At 35.4% G+C, this 17,625-nt stretch overlaps 1 protein-coding gene across 2 annotated transcripts in view; it reads right to left on the bottom strand.

Moving 5' to 3' along the window:
- Positions 1-17,625, bottom strand: part of wdr27.L (WD repeat domain 27 L homeolog) — a 119,934-nt gene that overhangs the window by 32,562 nt on the left and 69,747 nt on the right. The window contains exons 19-22 of one of the 2 annotated variants that reach the window (XM_041562748.1): positions 10,695-10,828; positions 5,850-5,947; positions 4,384-4,505; positions 2,010-2,107 (exon numbers count right to left, since the gene is read on the bottom strand). In XM_041562748.1, the coding sequence (XP_041418682.1) occupies positions 2,010-2,107; positions 4,384-4,505; positions 5,850-5,947; positions 10,695-10,828 (452 nt within the window). The remainder of the gene's footprint in view (positions 1-2,009; positions 2,108-4,383; positions 4,506-5,849; positions 5,948-10,694; positions 10,829-17,625) is intronic. The other variant, XM_041562749.1, reaches the window with a different exon arrangement.

Genomic DNA, 17,625 nt, shown 5'->3' with positions numbered 1-17,625 from the left:
GTGTTTATTGTTATTTATAGCACAGTTGCAATCCCAATTATTTGCTTTTCCACGCCCCTGATACTTATTAATCGGGTGGCGTGGTCAAGCACACATAAGAGAGGGATCCCTCTTTCCAGATGCAGTACTCAAGTATTTTCTATTTGAAATATGTGTTTGTGGACACCCTAATATTTTCAACTCTTGGCTATAATAATTATTGTTACACTTTGCTTAAATGTTTGGGTATTTTTCAATAGTTTACATTACTAAGATATAAGGAAGATATATGATATGTCTAACTACTCCCTATAGGAAACTTAAAAATCTGTCAAAGCAGTTTTTTTATATTCTTTAAATTTAAAAGCTTCCTTACCCGAGAAAAAGGAGATTATTTGCAGGATATCCAGAATAAGATGATGATATCATTGCTTTAACATTCACCATAACAAAATGTGATGACAGTTCTAGCTACTGTTTCTATTTTTCTTTTCTCTGTATATCAAAGTTGCGTAAAGAGATTTTACTGAAAAATAAAGTGGTATATATCTGCACCTACAGAAGCATGCTAAAACTGGAGGGAGTTATGGAGAGGCAGAGATAACCCTAAAAGTCCCAAACCCTGAAGATAAATTGCATGGTAGAGTTGCAATACTGGAATCTGCTAACAAGTTATAATAAAATAAATAGCTTTCTGAAACTTTGGGGCTCATTTCTGAAAAGAACCCTACCTGGGTGCACGGACACTGAACTAGTTACTAAAATGTAAGCATTAATGAGCCAAAAAATGTGATGACAGTTCTAGCTACTGATTTTATTTTTCTTTTCTCTGTATATAAATGTAAAAGAATCATAAAATCTCCAATGTTACTACCACTATCTACAAAAGATTATGCAGGTTATGTACTTTGGTAGAAATAAAATAAATGCTAGTTATACACTAAAGTTTAATTTTCTTTAAATGTGGTAAGCACTAATGACCATCTTTTTTTGGGCTACTAAAAACTACTGCAGCAGGAAAAGCCTGCAACCCCCGCCCCATGCCATTGCCATTACGGTATATAGATGTGGATTTGTGTACATAATGAAGATGATCCATGTGAACAAATATATACAAGCAAAGAAGGGATCTGCACTTTCAGGGCTTAAGGTGAAACAATAGGTTGTTTATTGGGTGGAGACTTGTGTGGTGTGAACTGTATCAAATATGTACAACGTCATTACAAAACATTTTTGTATTTAGAATAGTTTTCGAGGACATACAGTATAAGCAGAATATATGCAGAATGGAAAATAATAATTTCCTTTAGAAAAAGAAATTCCCAGAATACAGGTCCCTTTAGAAAAAGAAATTCCCAGAATAAAGGTCACCTATGGACAACCAAATATTATGATTTTAGATAACTTGGGATACAAAAGAAATTAAATGTAAAATCTATGGTCAATGATAAGTGATCATTTCAGCTGTCATTCCTATACTGGGTCATCTATAAAAATGCAGGTATTTTGCCAGCTGCCAGAAGGGTTTTTGGATGCATGTATGGGTCAGATCAGTCGGTTGAGGGTCTAACAGTAAACTTCTCTGCCTCACCACCCTTGTACAACAACTATTCAGGGATTATGACAACATCAATTCCAGGCTATCATGATGCCACTTTTGGTTTTATGGTAGTAATGGATAGCATATAAGGTTAAGGGTGCAGCAATAGCAGAAATGATCGGGTAAACTGGGAGTGGCAGGTCATGTGTGGGTCAGATCAGATTAGGTCACAGTAGATGAAATTGATTTTGCCTTCCTCTCTAGATCAACAAAGTAAGAGTGTTTGAAAAAGGCTGAATACTATGGACAATGTTCAGCTTCACTGTGTTATTCTAGATTTTAATTTTCAGTTTTACATGCTGCATGCAAATGCCTAGCTGCCAGCTGGATAGATTGAGAAAACAATAATATACACTATTGCATTTTGGTGTCTACATGTAATTTTACAGAAAAAAAATCCTTTGCATTCTATTCAAAACTTTTTACCTACCGCAATGTTCTCATGTCCCAAAGCTTCAGTCCATCTCCAATGGCAGTTGTTGCAAAGAGATTGTATGCTTCAGATGCTTGGGTACTGAATGCAGACCCCTATATCAATAGTGGAAAAATTCCAATATGAACAACATATACTCAATATGTATGTTTATAACAAATACATCTTCGTTCTTTGTAATCTTTTACAGGTAATGTTTAAATTGTTGATTTACATTTTAGCTATTATAATGGTGTAATAGGGTTGTGAAAGGGATTCCATGAACTATAGGAGGCAGCAATGCTAGTAGGATTTGTGAAGGGCCCAAAAGGGGGACAATGAACAGACTGCAAAGAGGCAGAACCTCTGGCACACAGGACAGAATAGAGCAGGATAGACAAACTACACACTATCTGGATAGACAAGGATTCTTATACAAGGCAGGGATTCTTACACAAGACAAAGCATGCACAAACTAGTGTGACCAAAGTACACAGGCTACACATGCACTTGCAAGGGACTCAATGCTCAGACCAGGAATCAAGAAGGAAGGGTTTATATAAAAAGGACTGGAGCTTGATTGACTGGATCTATATAGGCTATGAGGCCTATAAGAGTTGACACAGGCATCAGGTAAGGCAGATTCACCAGAAACATCTCAGCTGCCTGCCTCACAAGTGGTGAGGGAAAAGCATTCAGAGGGTAGGAAGTCCCTTGTACAAATCTCAGAAGAGCATAAGCAAAACAGACAGGAGCAAAGACTGTTTCAATTATAACATGAAGATAGCATCCAAATGGTGCATGACAATATCTAACACAGCTTTGGAAGCAATAGTAAGCTCTATGACTTTAAACTTGATCAGAAGTATTTAGACACATTTTTAGCAAAAATTATCCAGACATTCCATCTAAAATGCCATATTTTGAAATGGACATTGCTGAGTCTAATGCAATGCCAGTAAAAGAACTATTTGTAAGGTGCATGGGATTGATATTGATCAGAAGCAAACAAACCATGTGCATTGCCAAACATCAACCAGAATGGTGCAAAGGTCACCATCAATAAACTCTGGAGCACAGGAAACATGTCTTCTGGTGAGATAAAAGTCATGTCACATGTGAGATGTCATGTGTAAGAATAATGGTCTCAAGCTGTTTTCCATGGTTTGGTGAAGGAACCCTAATTCCATTAAAAACTGTGTACAATTACATCCTTGCTAATTCTGTACAACAACATTCTTGACAATTACAATCCTTCTATTCTGTGCTCTTTTATCTCTATAATTCCCTAAGTTAGATACAAGCCAGGCCTGATCACCGATATCAGTTTACAATCGATCATATACCTGAATGAAATTAACAATGTTATGAAATCTAGTGGAAAGCAGAAAAGTATAGGATACTGCACCAACAAAATGAGCACTAACTTCACATGAATTGCTTTGGTTTTGGAATAAAATACTTTGGCTATATAGTGTATCCAAACATATAACTTTACTAGCTCCTCTGTACTGCACATCAGATATATTAAGTGCCAGTTATCTAAAATTCAAAGGACAGAAAATCCACTTTGTGTTGATGATACGTTAATTAACCCTGATCCGCCTGCAAAGCTCGCTGGCAAAATATATTTGGATTTTTTCTGTGCACTAGGTTAACACAAGAAATTTCCATTACCCTACATAAAACGACTCCCACAGATCTTGCACGTGCTTCTGGTCAAACATATTTCAATCATTGGGACTAAATTAAATTTTACACTGAAAAAAATAAACCCTCTTCAAAATGATGTTATCCTAATCTTTGCAACTTGAATAGATATTGATATTTATATCAATACTTTCATTGTATCCAAATGCTTTACTTCTTCCAGGCCTACTATATACCAACCAGATATTTTCACAGGAATAGGACCCATTCCGCCATATAATTTGGAAAAGTGAAATGGATTCTTGCACAAGATAACTATGGCCTTGATTAGAGTATTTTACAACCCTGTTCAGTAACTTTGATGCTTCATTTTAACAAACTTTGCAAAAACAAATGTGATTTATGGCTTGCTTCTACTTTCCTAAGCCACAATTGCTATTTTGCCTCCACTGAAGTGATTTCATGTTTCAACAGTCTTGGAGGAATACAGCATTTCCCTAGCCTCAAATCATTCTGCTGACTGAGCACAGAAACAAAGCAGCAGTAGTAGGACGAATGATACTTGAGAATTTCAACACAGTTAAGTATTTTACCATATAATGCTAAAACATTCTGTATGTAAAAAACACAGCCCTGTTGTGTTACTGTTATTCAATGATTCATGTATGCACTGAATGACATTAAATACAAAACTAAACACAGTAGGTAAAAGATAATTGTTATAAGTGCCTTACAGCCTTACTTTATTCTGGCAGATTTGGTGTGCTGCTCTTGGATGGACATCTGGAATCGTAGCCACACTGCAGTTTAAGTTGAGATCAAAAACCTCTAAAGTGCGGTTACTTCCAACTGCAAGGACAAGATCTAAAAGCACCAATGCTCAGACGATAACAAGCAAAAAGAAACTCTGCTTCTAAAAAAATATTTTCTCAGCAAGAGACATGATTGCCTTTGCGAACAGTTAAGGTGGCCATAGACGCAAAGATTCGCTCGTTTGGCAACATCGCCAAACGAGCGGATCTTTCCCCGATATGCCATTAACTAGCATGGCTATATAGGGGGTAATCTGATTGTTTGGCCGTATGGCCGAACGATCCGATTACGATGCGCAATGGGCTCTGGCACGATCGGTAGGGTCAAAATCAACCCTGACCGATCGACCTAACGACCGATCTCCGCCGGACGAAAGATGTCGGCACACGCCACACACGATCCGAAAATCGTATGAATCCTCGATTCGTACGATAGGATCTGTGTGTCTATGGCCACCTTTAGCCCCTCACCCAACAGTAGGATATCGATTGCAAACTTTATAGTTTGCTCCACTGTGCAGTGTATGTAATAAAACTTCTTAATGAAAAAGTTGAAGCAGGTGTTAAAGGTTCGCAATACGCAATTAAGATTTGCAATGCAATAAAAACCTAATAAAGAATATTACATACTGACATTCAAATTTTTATTCGCAAATTTGTTCTCTTTGCGAATTTTATTACATTTCCCCCTTAAAGTGGAAAAAAATAAATTTCAATCAATATTTGGCTCTGAATATCAATCCATATTCAGCAACTTCCCTGTTTGCTGAGATACTTCTCCTACTAACCAGTCTGTGCTGGTCAGCAATATGGGTGGATAGGGCATTTATCCTTCTGAAAGAGGCTTGCTAAGTTACGTGTGAGTGAACACATGCTATTACCTCAGATAGGATAGTTGAGGCTCTATAGTTGGCCTAAGGGAATGTCCATTTAGCTAAATTCTGGTTGACTTGAGATATGGAAATCTTGGCTAACTCTTTACTAGATATGATATTACCAGTTTCAATTATTCAAGTGGTTTCCAATCAGGAACCTGTAAAATATTTTTGACTTTTTTGAGCCTCAGGGAGAAGTACTTCCAGTTGGCAATAATATCATAATTTCATTAGAAAGATAAAGAAAAGAATGCAGTATTTTCTTGTGTTTTATAGTGAAAAACATTTCTCTTGCAATACCATTCTTGAATAAGGTTAATAGGAAGTTATAGGCAAGAGTTTATGCAGAAACCAGAACAAAATATCCCCTAGATTATGTAAAACCAAATGCATTTATTGACTTTTGCGTTTTTATGCTAATATATTTCAAAACATTTCAAATAAAGTTAGTAATATTAACCCAGATAAATTCTCTATGATTTTTAACACTTCATAATATGAAGACTACAAGAAAAGGATACAGGAGTAAAAGTCATTTACTGCTGAAAGCCCAGTGATTTCAACTGCTGTGTCCATCTGAAACTTCTGAACTGACTTGCACCAGCTTTTTTGTTTGTATCTGTAAATCAAATGAGCAAAGTTTAGCTAATGCTATTAATAAAGCCAAATTATAATCTTATATCATGTATACACTAAACATTTTAATATATTTAGATAGAATCAATTTTCTTTTTTGCAAAAGTCAACAAGGTTAATCAGGCAGGAAAAAATGTTAGAATGTTTTACCTATCAGTATAATATAACAAAAGAATTGAATTTGCAAATGTATTTTTATGCTGTATTTTGCTGTGCAACATTTTAATTAAACCTGCACATATATTAAAGAAAAAACAAAAACATATTGTCAACTAGTCAATAAATTAAACACTACTTTGAGTTTCATTTAATGTGAACTCCATACTGATTGATTTAAAGATGCCTCAAAGCTCATTCGTGACTGGTTTAAGAGTAGTGGTGGATAGATTTAAGGGCTCTTTTTTCTGATTTCTCTTACTTTTCTCCTATAGAGGCAGAACAGAAGTCTGGTTTTGTGTGAAGAACCACTTTATCCTCATGGAAGAAACATAGAGGACCAAGTATATTAGAAATAAGGTCAAGAGAACAAAGGAGGGGTAGAACTTAATGTGCTGCCTCTATAGGACTATAGGAGTAAAAGGATTTATTGGCGAATATACATATCCCCTTTTCACAGATCATTCCTGTTGAAGCACAGTTACACAATGGTATGCCCTAAAGCAAGGACTAGGTATGTCCAAAAGAGAGGGCCAGAAGAAAAGGATGAGAAGGAACCTCCACCACTTAGTAGACGTTATATAAAAAGGACTAAGGAACCAAGTCAAATTAATCACTGTCTGTAAAACCTTGCAGCCAAAGGCTGCTTGAGAGGAGGCAAACGACAATGAATTTCTCTGGCTTGCAATCCATAGGACCCCTACAGTAAGTACCACTTTTCAGTGGGGTGGCAGCATGCTTGACTAATCTAGCCACTGTAGCACTGACTTTTAGATATTTTATCCTACTGGACCTTGTGCATTTGGTGGAAAGGATATTTAGGGGGTTATTTATTAGAGTTCAAATGCCAAAAACTTGAAAAAAATTTGTTTGTTTTTTATACTATAAAATAGAAATTTTTAGTGGGAAAAAAAATTGAACTTTTGAGATTTATTATACCCGGGGGGTGGAAAATGTCTGAATCCGAAAATCCGGCATATCAGACCTACTGTTGTTGTATATAAGTCAATGGGATAGGTTCCTAGACTATTTGAACGTTTTGGAAAAATCTGACTATTTCTGACTTTCAGGCAAAAATCCCAAAAATTATGCTTTTTGGGGAGAAAGGACAAAAAAATCATACGATTCGGGTTTTTCGCTCAATTTTTTCGTGCTTGTCCCTGATCTAATTAAATCGTGATTTACTTATAATATATAAGGTCCAATCGTGGATTCTAGTTTGGTCAGACTTTTGTATTATAATAATCAGAGAAATTTTGACTTATATATGATACGATATATATGATAAATTTTGCCCAGAATGTCTAATTTCTTGATTGTATTCTGTCTGGAGTCTGCCCAGAAGTATGATTGTCAGGGAAAAGGTTCAGCATTTACAATAGAAAAAACTTTAGAAAGGTTTTCAAAAATGAGGGACTGGCCCCAAAGCAAGTGATGATGTACAACCTGAAGGACAGAGAGGTTAAGTTTTGCTGCTGAGAACTTATTATTATATAGTAAGCTAATACTTAAAGGACAACTATACCCCCCAAACAATGTAGGTCTCTATAAAAATATATTGCATAAAACAGCTCATATGTAAAACCCTGCTTCATGTAAATAAACCATTTTCATAATAATATACTTTTCTAGTAGTATGTGCCATTGGGTAATCATAAATAGAAAATTGCCATTTTAAAAAACTCTTGGGATCATACGATTCACTGTGCACACAAACTATACTTCTTAGGTTACATGAGCTGTAGTATTTCTGGTCAGGTGATCTCCGAGGCAGCACACAGACAAAATGGTGGTTCAAGGCAAGAGATTTAAAAGGGCAATATTTACTTAAATATATATATTCCAGTTTGGTAAGATTTTTTAATATGCCATTTAATATGATATAAACTCTGTTGCTTAAGTATTCATTTTTGGGGTATAGATTTCCTTTAAGAATATTACAGATATCTGAAGCCTGGTCCTAACAAAAAGGGGTACCTCATCAAATTCTGAACCACAAAGGTAGGCCTGAACCCAGAATGTCTTAAAAAATCTCTTATGGGGGCAGATTTACTAACCGGCGAAAATTGCCAGCATCCACTGCGCACACAGCGCAACACTTTGTCAGGCAAAAATTCGCCCAGACTACACCAAATAAATAAAATACGGATGTTTTGCCATGGGCGCTGAACACTGGTGACCTTTCGCTAGCGTTACTTCAGCAATGCGAGCATTTGATAGTGAAGATGCACTAGCGTTCATTTATGCCTAGCGAAACTTCACTAGGGATCTTGTGCTCAGGTCAATTTGCATAGGGCGGGAAATTAAAAGTTGTATAGACTTCTTTATGTTAAATGTTGGTGCATGTACTTACAAACTACACTTTTAAAACACGTCCAGGGAACCTTAATAAAGACAATAGAGTTATTCTAATGCCCTACACATGTGCCCACTGTTCCATATGTTTGCAAATGTATGGGGAAGTTATGCCTTTTGCAGGCAATCAGGCTGAAAAAGAAGTTTGATATAAAATGGCTAATTCTAAACAACTTTTCAAGTTCCATTTTTTTCTTTTTTATCATTTTTGAATAATTTGCCCTCTTTCTTCTGACTCTGCCCAGCTTTCAAATGGGGGTCACTGACCCCCATCTAAAAAACAAAAGCTCTGTAAGGCTACAAATGTATTATTATTGTTACTTTTATTACTCATCTTTCTATCCAGGCCTTCTCCTATTGATATTACAGTCTCTTAGTCAAATCAATGGATGGTTGCTAGGGTATTTTAGACCCTAGCCACCCTAGGACCCTAGCCACCAGATTGCTGAAATTGCAAACTGGACAGCTGCCAAATAAAAAACAAAATAACTCAAAAACGCTAAATAATAAAAAATGAAAATTAATTGCAAATTGTCTCAGAATATCACTCTCTACATCATACTAAAATGATTATGAAGGTGAACAACCCCTACAAAATTCAGCAAAATGTAAGCCTTCTTGCTACTGATTGACTGGGTCATTAATCAGAGCCGTAACTAGAGGGGGCAGGCCCTGGCGCGGGACGTGCAGCCGGGCCCCACCCCCCTCCGTACGGCCAGAAACGGCCGCATTAGAACAGTGGCACGAGCTGCTGGGGGGGGCCCTGAGGGGGTGCGGGCCCTGGCCCAATCGCACCCACTGCTCCCCCGGTAGTTACGCCACTATCATTAATTAAAATATGCAATAATTAGCTGGCTTGGCTATGAACATATAGTTTTTGTTGAATTAAATCTGATTTCCCACTTTATAAAAGCCAAGCAAACAATGGCACCCAACACTGCAGTCAATAACAGCACTCCTTTGACATGATTTTACTGTATCAGTTTTCCAAATTGTGCAGACATGATTAGAGAGATGTTCAGGCTTTCCTTCCCATTTAAAGAATAAGTAAACCTTTTATTTTAATAACCTAACCCTAAAAAAAACTCCCAAAATGCCAAACTTCTCTTCCTACATTGAGTCTGATGTCCTTTCAAATATATATACAGAAACACCCTTAGTATACTGAGCCTTCCTTCTCTTTTGAATAAGAAGACGGTCCAAGATCTGAACTGCGCATGCCTGGTTTTCATTGAAGCAGGAGACATCAAGCAAGTGCAGTAGACAGTTTTTTGACCAGCTTCCTATTCATAGGAGTAGAAATTTGCATTTCTTCTGAAACTTGAATAGTTATTGTTTATATTATATAATATATATTATATTGTTTACTTAATATTAAATCAATTTAAAGCATATACAGTGTTTTTTCAGAAACAGGTTAACAGGATATTGTATCTATATATTTTTATAAAGCTATTACTGGTTCTTCAAGAAAGGTACTGCTGCTGTTCAAAATATATATATAAGGTGGTCAGTTTTAAAGTAGGAGAAAAGTCCATGTTTTGCATTGGATAGGATTACCACAAGCATATGCTTCAGCTGCAGAGACTGAAAAAAAACATATTATACATATTTTAACATGCTGAAGTAGACACAAGTCTAAACTGCCCTAACAGTCCACATTTAATGACTCACCTGCTATCTAAATGCCATCAACTGCTGTTTCCATACGTATATCTCTGACAAATACGTATAGAAATTCTAAGTAGCCATGTAAATAAAGCTTAAATAAAAGCACAAAGGAAAGAAAAATATACACTTAAACATGTTTTACACTGTATGTTTTCTTAGATTGAAAAAATATATTCATAATATATTCACCATTATAACACATATGAAAGTCATTAGTATCTTCCTCTGTTTTTCCAATGAATCTGTTACTGCAGATGAGCGTTTAGTTCCAGGCTTGCAGGGGATACAAAATGCATAATTCTGAAATAGTATAATGGTTTCCTCAGCTATGGCTTGGCATTCTTTTGTTTCTGCTCTTAAAGTACATGAAAAGTCATATGCCAAAATCAGTTTTTAACCCTCTTGAGGAAAATGGCTCATATCAAATATGCATCTTCAGTGAATTTCCTTAAGTTATTTTGATAGAAAAACACAAGGCTTTCTGTTGTAGAGAGCCCACATTATGTTTATCTTGTGATACAATCATATTATAAACAATGTTAAAGTACCTCTTTAAATCATCCTTGGCGTCATCTAGTGAATATTTCAGAATATGAAACTCAGCTCCAGAGGAAAGCAAAATAAAGGTATCCATATAATAAAATTGTGGGAATCGAACTGGCTTAGAAAACATTCCCTTCCCCTAAAAATTGAAAAAGAAAGTAATAGCTTTAAGTTTTCTTTTTGCATATTTTGACACAACACAGCTTTGAAAGTATTATAGATAATAGAATTAATTGCAAACGAACATTTCAGTTATTACACATCTATATTGTAGAAATTAGCAATTAGTATGTTCATTTTGCAGATTGGAAAGTCAGTTGCATGGAAATGATTCAGATAAAAGGACTTTAACGGATCGCATGCTGCTTTATTCATACATTGGTTTCTTTACTTATTCCTCCAAGCCTAACGTAAAATACAGGTAAAGGGCCTGTTATCCAGAATGCTTGGGACCTGGGGTTTTCCAGACAAGGGGTCTTTCTGTAATTTCCAACACTAAGGGGCCGATTCATGAAGCTCGAGTGAAGGATTCGAATGAAAAAAATTTGAATTTCGAAGTATTTTTTTGGTACTTCGACCATCGAATTGGTTAAATTCGTTCGAATTCTAACGAAATCGAACGAATCGAACGAAAAATCGTTCGACTAGTCGACCATTCGATAGTCGAAGTACTTCCCCTTTAAAAAAAACTTCGACCCTTTACTTCGGCAGGTAAAACCTACCGAAGTCAATGTTAGCCTATGGGGAAGGTCCCCATAGGCTTGCCTGTGATTTTTTGATCGAAGGATTTTCCTTCGATCGTTGGATTAAAATCGTTCGAATCGTTCGATTCGAAGGATTTAATCGTTCGATCGAACGAAAAATCCTTCGATCGATCGATCGCAGGATTAGCGCTAAATCCTTCGACTTCGATATTCGAAGTCGAAGGATTTCAATTCGAGGGTCGAATTTCGAAGTATTTTTAACTTCGAAATTCGACCCTTAATGAATCTGCCCCTAAGCCTTAAGTCTTCTAAAAATAATTTAAACATTAAATCCAATCGGATTGTATTGCCTCCAATAAGGATTCATTATATCTTAGTTGGGATCATGTATAATGTACAGTTTTATAATTATAGAAAAAAAAATATTTTTTACATATAAAAGTGAATTATTTGATTAAAATGGAGTCTATGGGAGCCTTCCTGTTATTTGGAGCTTTCTGGATAACAGGTTTTCAGATAAAAGATCCCATACCTGTATATATTATGTTTGTATCCAGCCCTGAAAATATCTATGTACACTGTAAGTTTAGTTTAAAGAAAAAAAATGGGGGCAAATAAAATATATTTTTGATGACTGTATGTCCTTAGAGCAAACTAGGTTCAAACTTTGAACCATATTTATAATAATGTGAACTGGATTTACACTAATTTTACTGCATATGGTAGTTTCAGACAAGTCTATTAGGGGTGTATGAGCTTACTTAAATAGTTTTATATAGTTTGTAGCATTGAATGGATTGGGTTAGAACCAAACTGTAGTCAATTAGTTCATCAGAATCTTTTACACTCAAATGTCAACTACCAGAATCAGCAGGGAAAGCAACAAAATCTTTAAAAAACATTCATACAAAGTGCATAAAGCCAGTTTATTAAAGGCAATGTCAAAACAACTCAATGTTTTTGTCTAATAAAACAAAAACATAATCCTAAACAACTTTGCAATATACATTCATTACACATTTCTATGTTTTTTAAGTTATTTGTATACGCAATGCTACTGAAAGTAGTGTTTGTCTGTCCCTGTCTATTCTCTGCTCTGATGGCTCAGACTGTTGATACAACGTAAGACAAACCAAATGAATAACAGACCTGTCTTTGCTGTGGAACTAAGACTTTTCCAACATTGTTTAAAAAGGAACGACCAGGAATGGCAAGAGGCCCTCGAGTCTCCTCAAATAGTCTCTATTTATAAATTGAGAATGATTCAATTATATGTATTACATAGGGCATATCTTACCCCAGTAAGACTGCATTTGATTAACCATGCAATACCTGAGGTCTGTAATAGATGTGTTGTGGAGAAAGGCACGTTAGTACATATACTATGGGAATGTGATGTCATTAAACCTTACTCGGCTGCAGTTTTGATTCACTTAGTCTTAGAGAATATTTCAGGGGTTGCTATTCCTAGAACTTCTATGGTCTGCTTATTAAACATCCTAGGACATATGGTCTCTAATCAATATACCAGAATATTCATTCAAGAATCTCTTTTCTTGGCAAAAAAACTGGAAAAGTAGAACCCCACCGGAAATCCGGGTATGGTTAAATACTGTGCAGGATACGTGTAATTTGGAACGTATAATCTATCTTAAAAGGGGTTGCCCCGACAAGTTCCATAAAATTTGGGACAACTGGATTGATAAAGTCCCCCAAATTCACAATCTAAAATATCATTTGTGTCACTGTCGCTTTTGGAATTTGCTAATAAAAGCTACCTGAATTAAAAAAAAAAAAAAAAGGAACGACCAGGAGTTAAGTAAATGCTGCTTTCAATAGCAATTGCTTTTACAAATAACTTTAAAAGCACTGCACATTTTTAATAAATTTATATTGGAAAGTTGCTTAGAATTATGTTTTATTTTATTATTTTGTGGTTGACTTGACCTTTAAAGGGGATGTAAAGGCAAAAATATCTTGTTGTATGCAGTTTTACTTGCTCTGAAGGCTGCAGATAGGAAACTTTAGACTGTCCCTAACTGCTCTGCAGGAAAACAATCATACTTTCAAAGGGCAGGGAGGAGCCCCCACCTTACTTCCCTGACCTCGAGCAGCTTTGCTTGTTTCCCTGTAAAGCAGCCGGCGACTGTGTAGACTCGAGAATTGTATCCACAGACCCAGTGCAGTCTGCGTATTCTGATCTTGCTGTTATCTGTTTCTATGGCAGATATATTATTTGACTTGTGCTGTTTGATCATTTATGACAATCCCTAAGCTTAACCTCCCAATTGAAGCCCAGACCACACAGAGCATGTGCATGGTCTTGGAAAGATGTTTAACAAAATTACATGATGGTGACCCCCTGTGGCCAACTTTGAAAGCATAAATCATTTGTTTAATTAGGTTTCTGGTGCATTAAGCTCATGTTTATGTTTAGTATACAAAATACAGCATTTCTAGCATTATTATATTTTAGACTTTAGTTCCCCATTTAACCTGAGTAAACCTCAATGTACATGAAAATCGTTTAATACCTATTATGATCAGCCAGGCAGTTCTTGCAATGAAAATGAACACCCATATCTAATAAATCTCTAATTTCTTATTAGAAAGTATTACAACTTTTGCTGGATTTAATTCAAGCATTCCTGCCAGTACGCAGAACATAAACATTAAAATGCATTGTTGCAGAGCAAACTACTAAGCTATATGCACTTTATTTGCACAGAATACCCTGCATGAATCATCTCATCTACTTGCTAGAACAGAGTGAGTAATATTTGCAACACACATACACAGCTTTACATAATTTTTTAATATTCTCTTACTTACATCATATTGTGGAGAGCTTGTGCTTTGAAATGATCACAACATACTAAACGTACAGAAAGCAGAAGACACTAGCAACTCAAACCCAATATTGACTAGTACTGCTTTAATGCCTTACAATTTTAGTATTAGATTTCTGTTCTCCCAGCTGGTATAGTAACGCTGTCTGGCACGCAAGAGTCTGAGCCTTCCAGTTTTCCTGCATAATATTATCTGAGCAGGAAGACATGGCAAAGCTGACACAAGATACTATTATTGGTAAAAGTTTTAATGAAACCACTGAGCTACCAATGCTGAAGATATCTGTAAGTCAGCACAACGGAAAGTCTACAGTGGTTATTTTATTTCCTTTTGGAAATACAATTTGGTCCAAGAGAATAAATCTTACTATTTTGGGAGTCATGAATTAAGGTTTTAAAAAAGTCTGCACGAGTTTCCAAAGAACAAAAATATATTAGAATTTTAAAATTTTTCATCAAACCTTTGTTAAAATTATAGAGGAAGAAAAACAAGATGGTATAATGCAGCAAACCACTGGGTAAAAGGGGATTCTGATGAAGGTAATAACAGTAGTAAGGGGGTTATTTACCAAAACTCAAACTTTTCTCATCTTTTTATTAACCCAAGCTCGACCATCCATGAACTTGAATTATACAGATTTTTGGGATTTGATGCCGAAATCACTCAATTTTTTCGGGTTATCGACCGAAAACCCCAAGAAACCCAGTGCAACCAAAATATATTCAAACTGTAAAAGGGGCATCTACCATTTACTTCATGAACTCTGCAGGTTTGAGATGGTGGATTTTCAGATTTGGACTTTTAGCAACTTTGGGGTATAATTTTTCCCCAAAAAAACCTCTACCTGAAAAAATTGAGGTTTAATAAATAACTCCCTAAATGTGTTCCTAGCAAGTTTGCACTTCAAATGGCAAGCTGCATTTGCTGCTCTCTTTTCTCTTTGCCACAGTTATCATTGGAGTCTCCCTGCTGATGTCATGGTGTCTAAAAATATAAATATTATATATATATATATATATATATATATATATATATATATATATATATATATATATATATATATGACTTTGATTGAAATACAAAAGTTCAGTTCCTGCTTTAAAATGTGTTTTGTTTTGCCATTTCTTAATTGGTAACAATTAACAATTTTCTGCCCCCTCTCCAAAACCCCTCTGAAACAAAACATTTGTTTTGCCTTATGACCGGCCTACTCCTGTTGGTGGAACTCATATGTTCTTATGATATCACTTCCAAACAAGGTAAAATCATCTCAAACTACCATTGGATAGATAGTAATAAAGGCATGAGACCTGTTAACCAGAATGCTTGGGATCATGGGTTTTCCAGATAAGGGTTCTTTCTGTAATTTGGATTGTCATACCTTAAGTCTACTAAATCATTAAATAAACCCAATTGGATTGTTTTGCCTGCAATAATGATTAATTATATTTAATATATTTAATGATTAACTGGGATCATGTACGATGTACTGTTTTATTATTACTGAGAAAAAGGAAATATTTTTTCATTTTTAAAAACTGTAATTGGTCTAGACTATGTGGTCTATATCTTTCTGGATAACAGGTTTCTGGATAATGGATCCCATTCCTGTACTGTATACTTTCTTAATTAACTTTAACATTAAGTTTGATGTAGACAAGAATATTTCCAAATGGTCTTAATTTTTTAAAGTGTTTGTGATATTTAGCTGTTTTGTTCATCAGCGCTCTAGTTTGGAATTGTAGCAGCTTTATTAGTGTATCTATTTACACAGTTTTTATTTTCACACTGAACTGTTCCTTTAAAACACAATTTTTTTGGTGTTACTAAAACTAAAGAACTAAAGCCTTACAAAAGAAGTAGGTTAGAAATGTTCTACATTATATTTTGGGCTTCTGTACCAGCATAAGGCAACCACAGCCCTTTAGCATAAAAGATCAATTCCCCCAAAGATACCCCAGCTCCCCAATCTGCTGTTACTTACTGAGCTTAGGGACCCACTCACAATACACTGTATATACAGAATATAAATGTCACAATATAAGGCTGAATAGTAATTAATACAGATAATTACTACATGACAGTAATTAGCATCAGAATTTGTAAGATCTGTAGCATCTTATATTACAGGCCAACCTAATTTTCTGCTTGATAATGTGCGACGACCCCTAAGCTTAGCTTCTCAACAGCTGCTCAGAGCCCACTGAGCATGTGAGTATCGCAGACATTTTCCAATATGGTAACCCCCCTGTGACAAGTTTGAAGTCCTGAATCATTGCTGCGATTGACAAGCTGAAACTTTAATCTGGTGCAATAAGTTCAATACACAATTTTAACCATATTCATTTTCAGGGTTTAGTTCTCCTTTAAGTATTATAGACACCGCTTTGGATCCTGGAATCAAGGATAGCCTGAACTACAAATTCTTCTGTAAACTGGATTATTTAAAGTTTTTTGAGGAGACATATGTCTGTAAAGGCTTATTAACATAGATGATAACATCCACAAGTTACGTTGCCAGTAACATGCAATAGGTTGCTTGTTTTTGTTTATTAACTTATTTAGGTTGCTACTAGCAACTGTTCATAGTAAGGCAGATCTAGATATAACATACAAAGAGCATTTTTCCTAGAATATGCTCAATTGCGAAGTACTTTAAAGAATAAGTTGCAGCATATAAGGGCAAGGAAGAATACTATCTAAAACTGGTGTATTGTTCTCTTTGGCAATAAGACTTTCTGCATTCCTACGTAGTTCCCTAAAACATCAAAAAATTCAGTATAGCTACTGTATAAACATTCCCATATTTATAATTAGGGAAATGGATGGAGCTGAAATCTTGTGTTCCTGGGTATTACATCTGGGCTCACTTTCTGAGTTTCTCTCCAGATTCTTCTTTTACAGCATAAATAGAAGATGTAGAATACACAAACAGTCATAGCACAACAGCTAAACCAGAAAGCAGAAATCTCACAAGAATATGGTCAGGGCAGGTAGAAAGGTGCTGAATCCAATTTTGGCAGAAGGTCATAATTTCAAGAGAACCTGAACAAAACACTCAGGGGCTCATTTACCAACAATCATATTTAGATTTTTTTTCTACGAATCTCAAAACATTTGTAGTTTTCCCATTTTTTTAAAAGTTCGAAAAGGTTTATTACGTGTAAAAACCACGGAAACCTCTAATACAAAACTTTTCTAGGTAAAGGTTGTTGAGACCCTACAGAAGTCCATGGGAGTTGTGTTGATCCTATTGGACCATATTAAATCAATTCAGAAGTTTTCAAATTTTTTTGTTTAGAATTGTCCAAAAGGTTTTCATGTTAGTATTAGAATTTTTAGATGCATTAGTCAAGCAAAATAAACTTTACTTACACTGTAT

Source organism: Xenopus laevis, chromosome 5L, assembly GCF_017654675.1.
Source record: "Xenopus laevis strain J_2021 chromosome 5L, Xenopus_laevis_v10.1, whole genome shotgun sequence".
NCBI classification, from domain to species: domain Eukaryota; kingdom Metazoa; phylum Chordata; class Amphibia; order Anura; family Pipidae; genus Xenopus; species Xenopus laevis.
The sequence above is the reverse complement of the archived record's forward strand: the minus strand, read 5'-3'. Positions and strand labels throughout refer to the sequence as shown.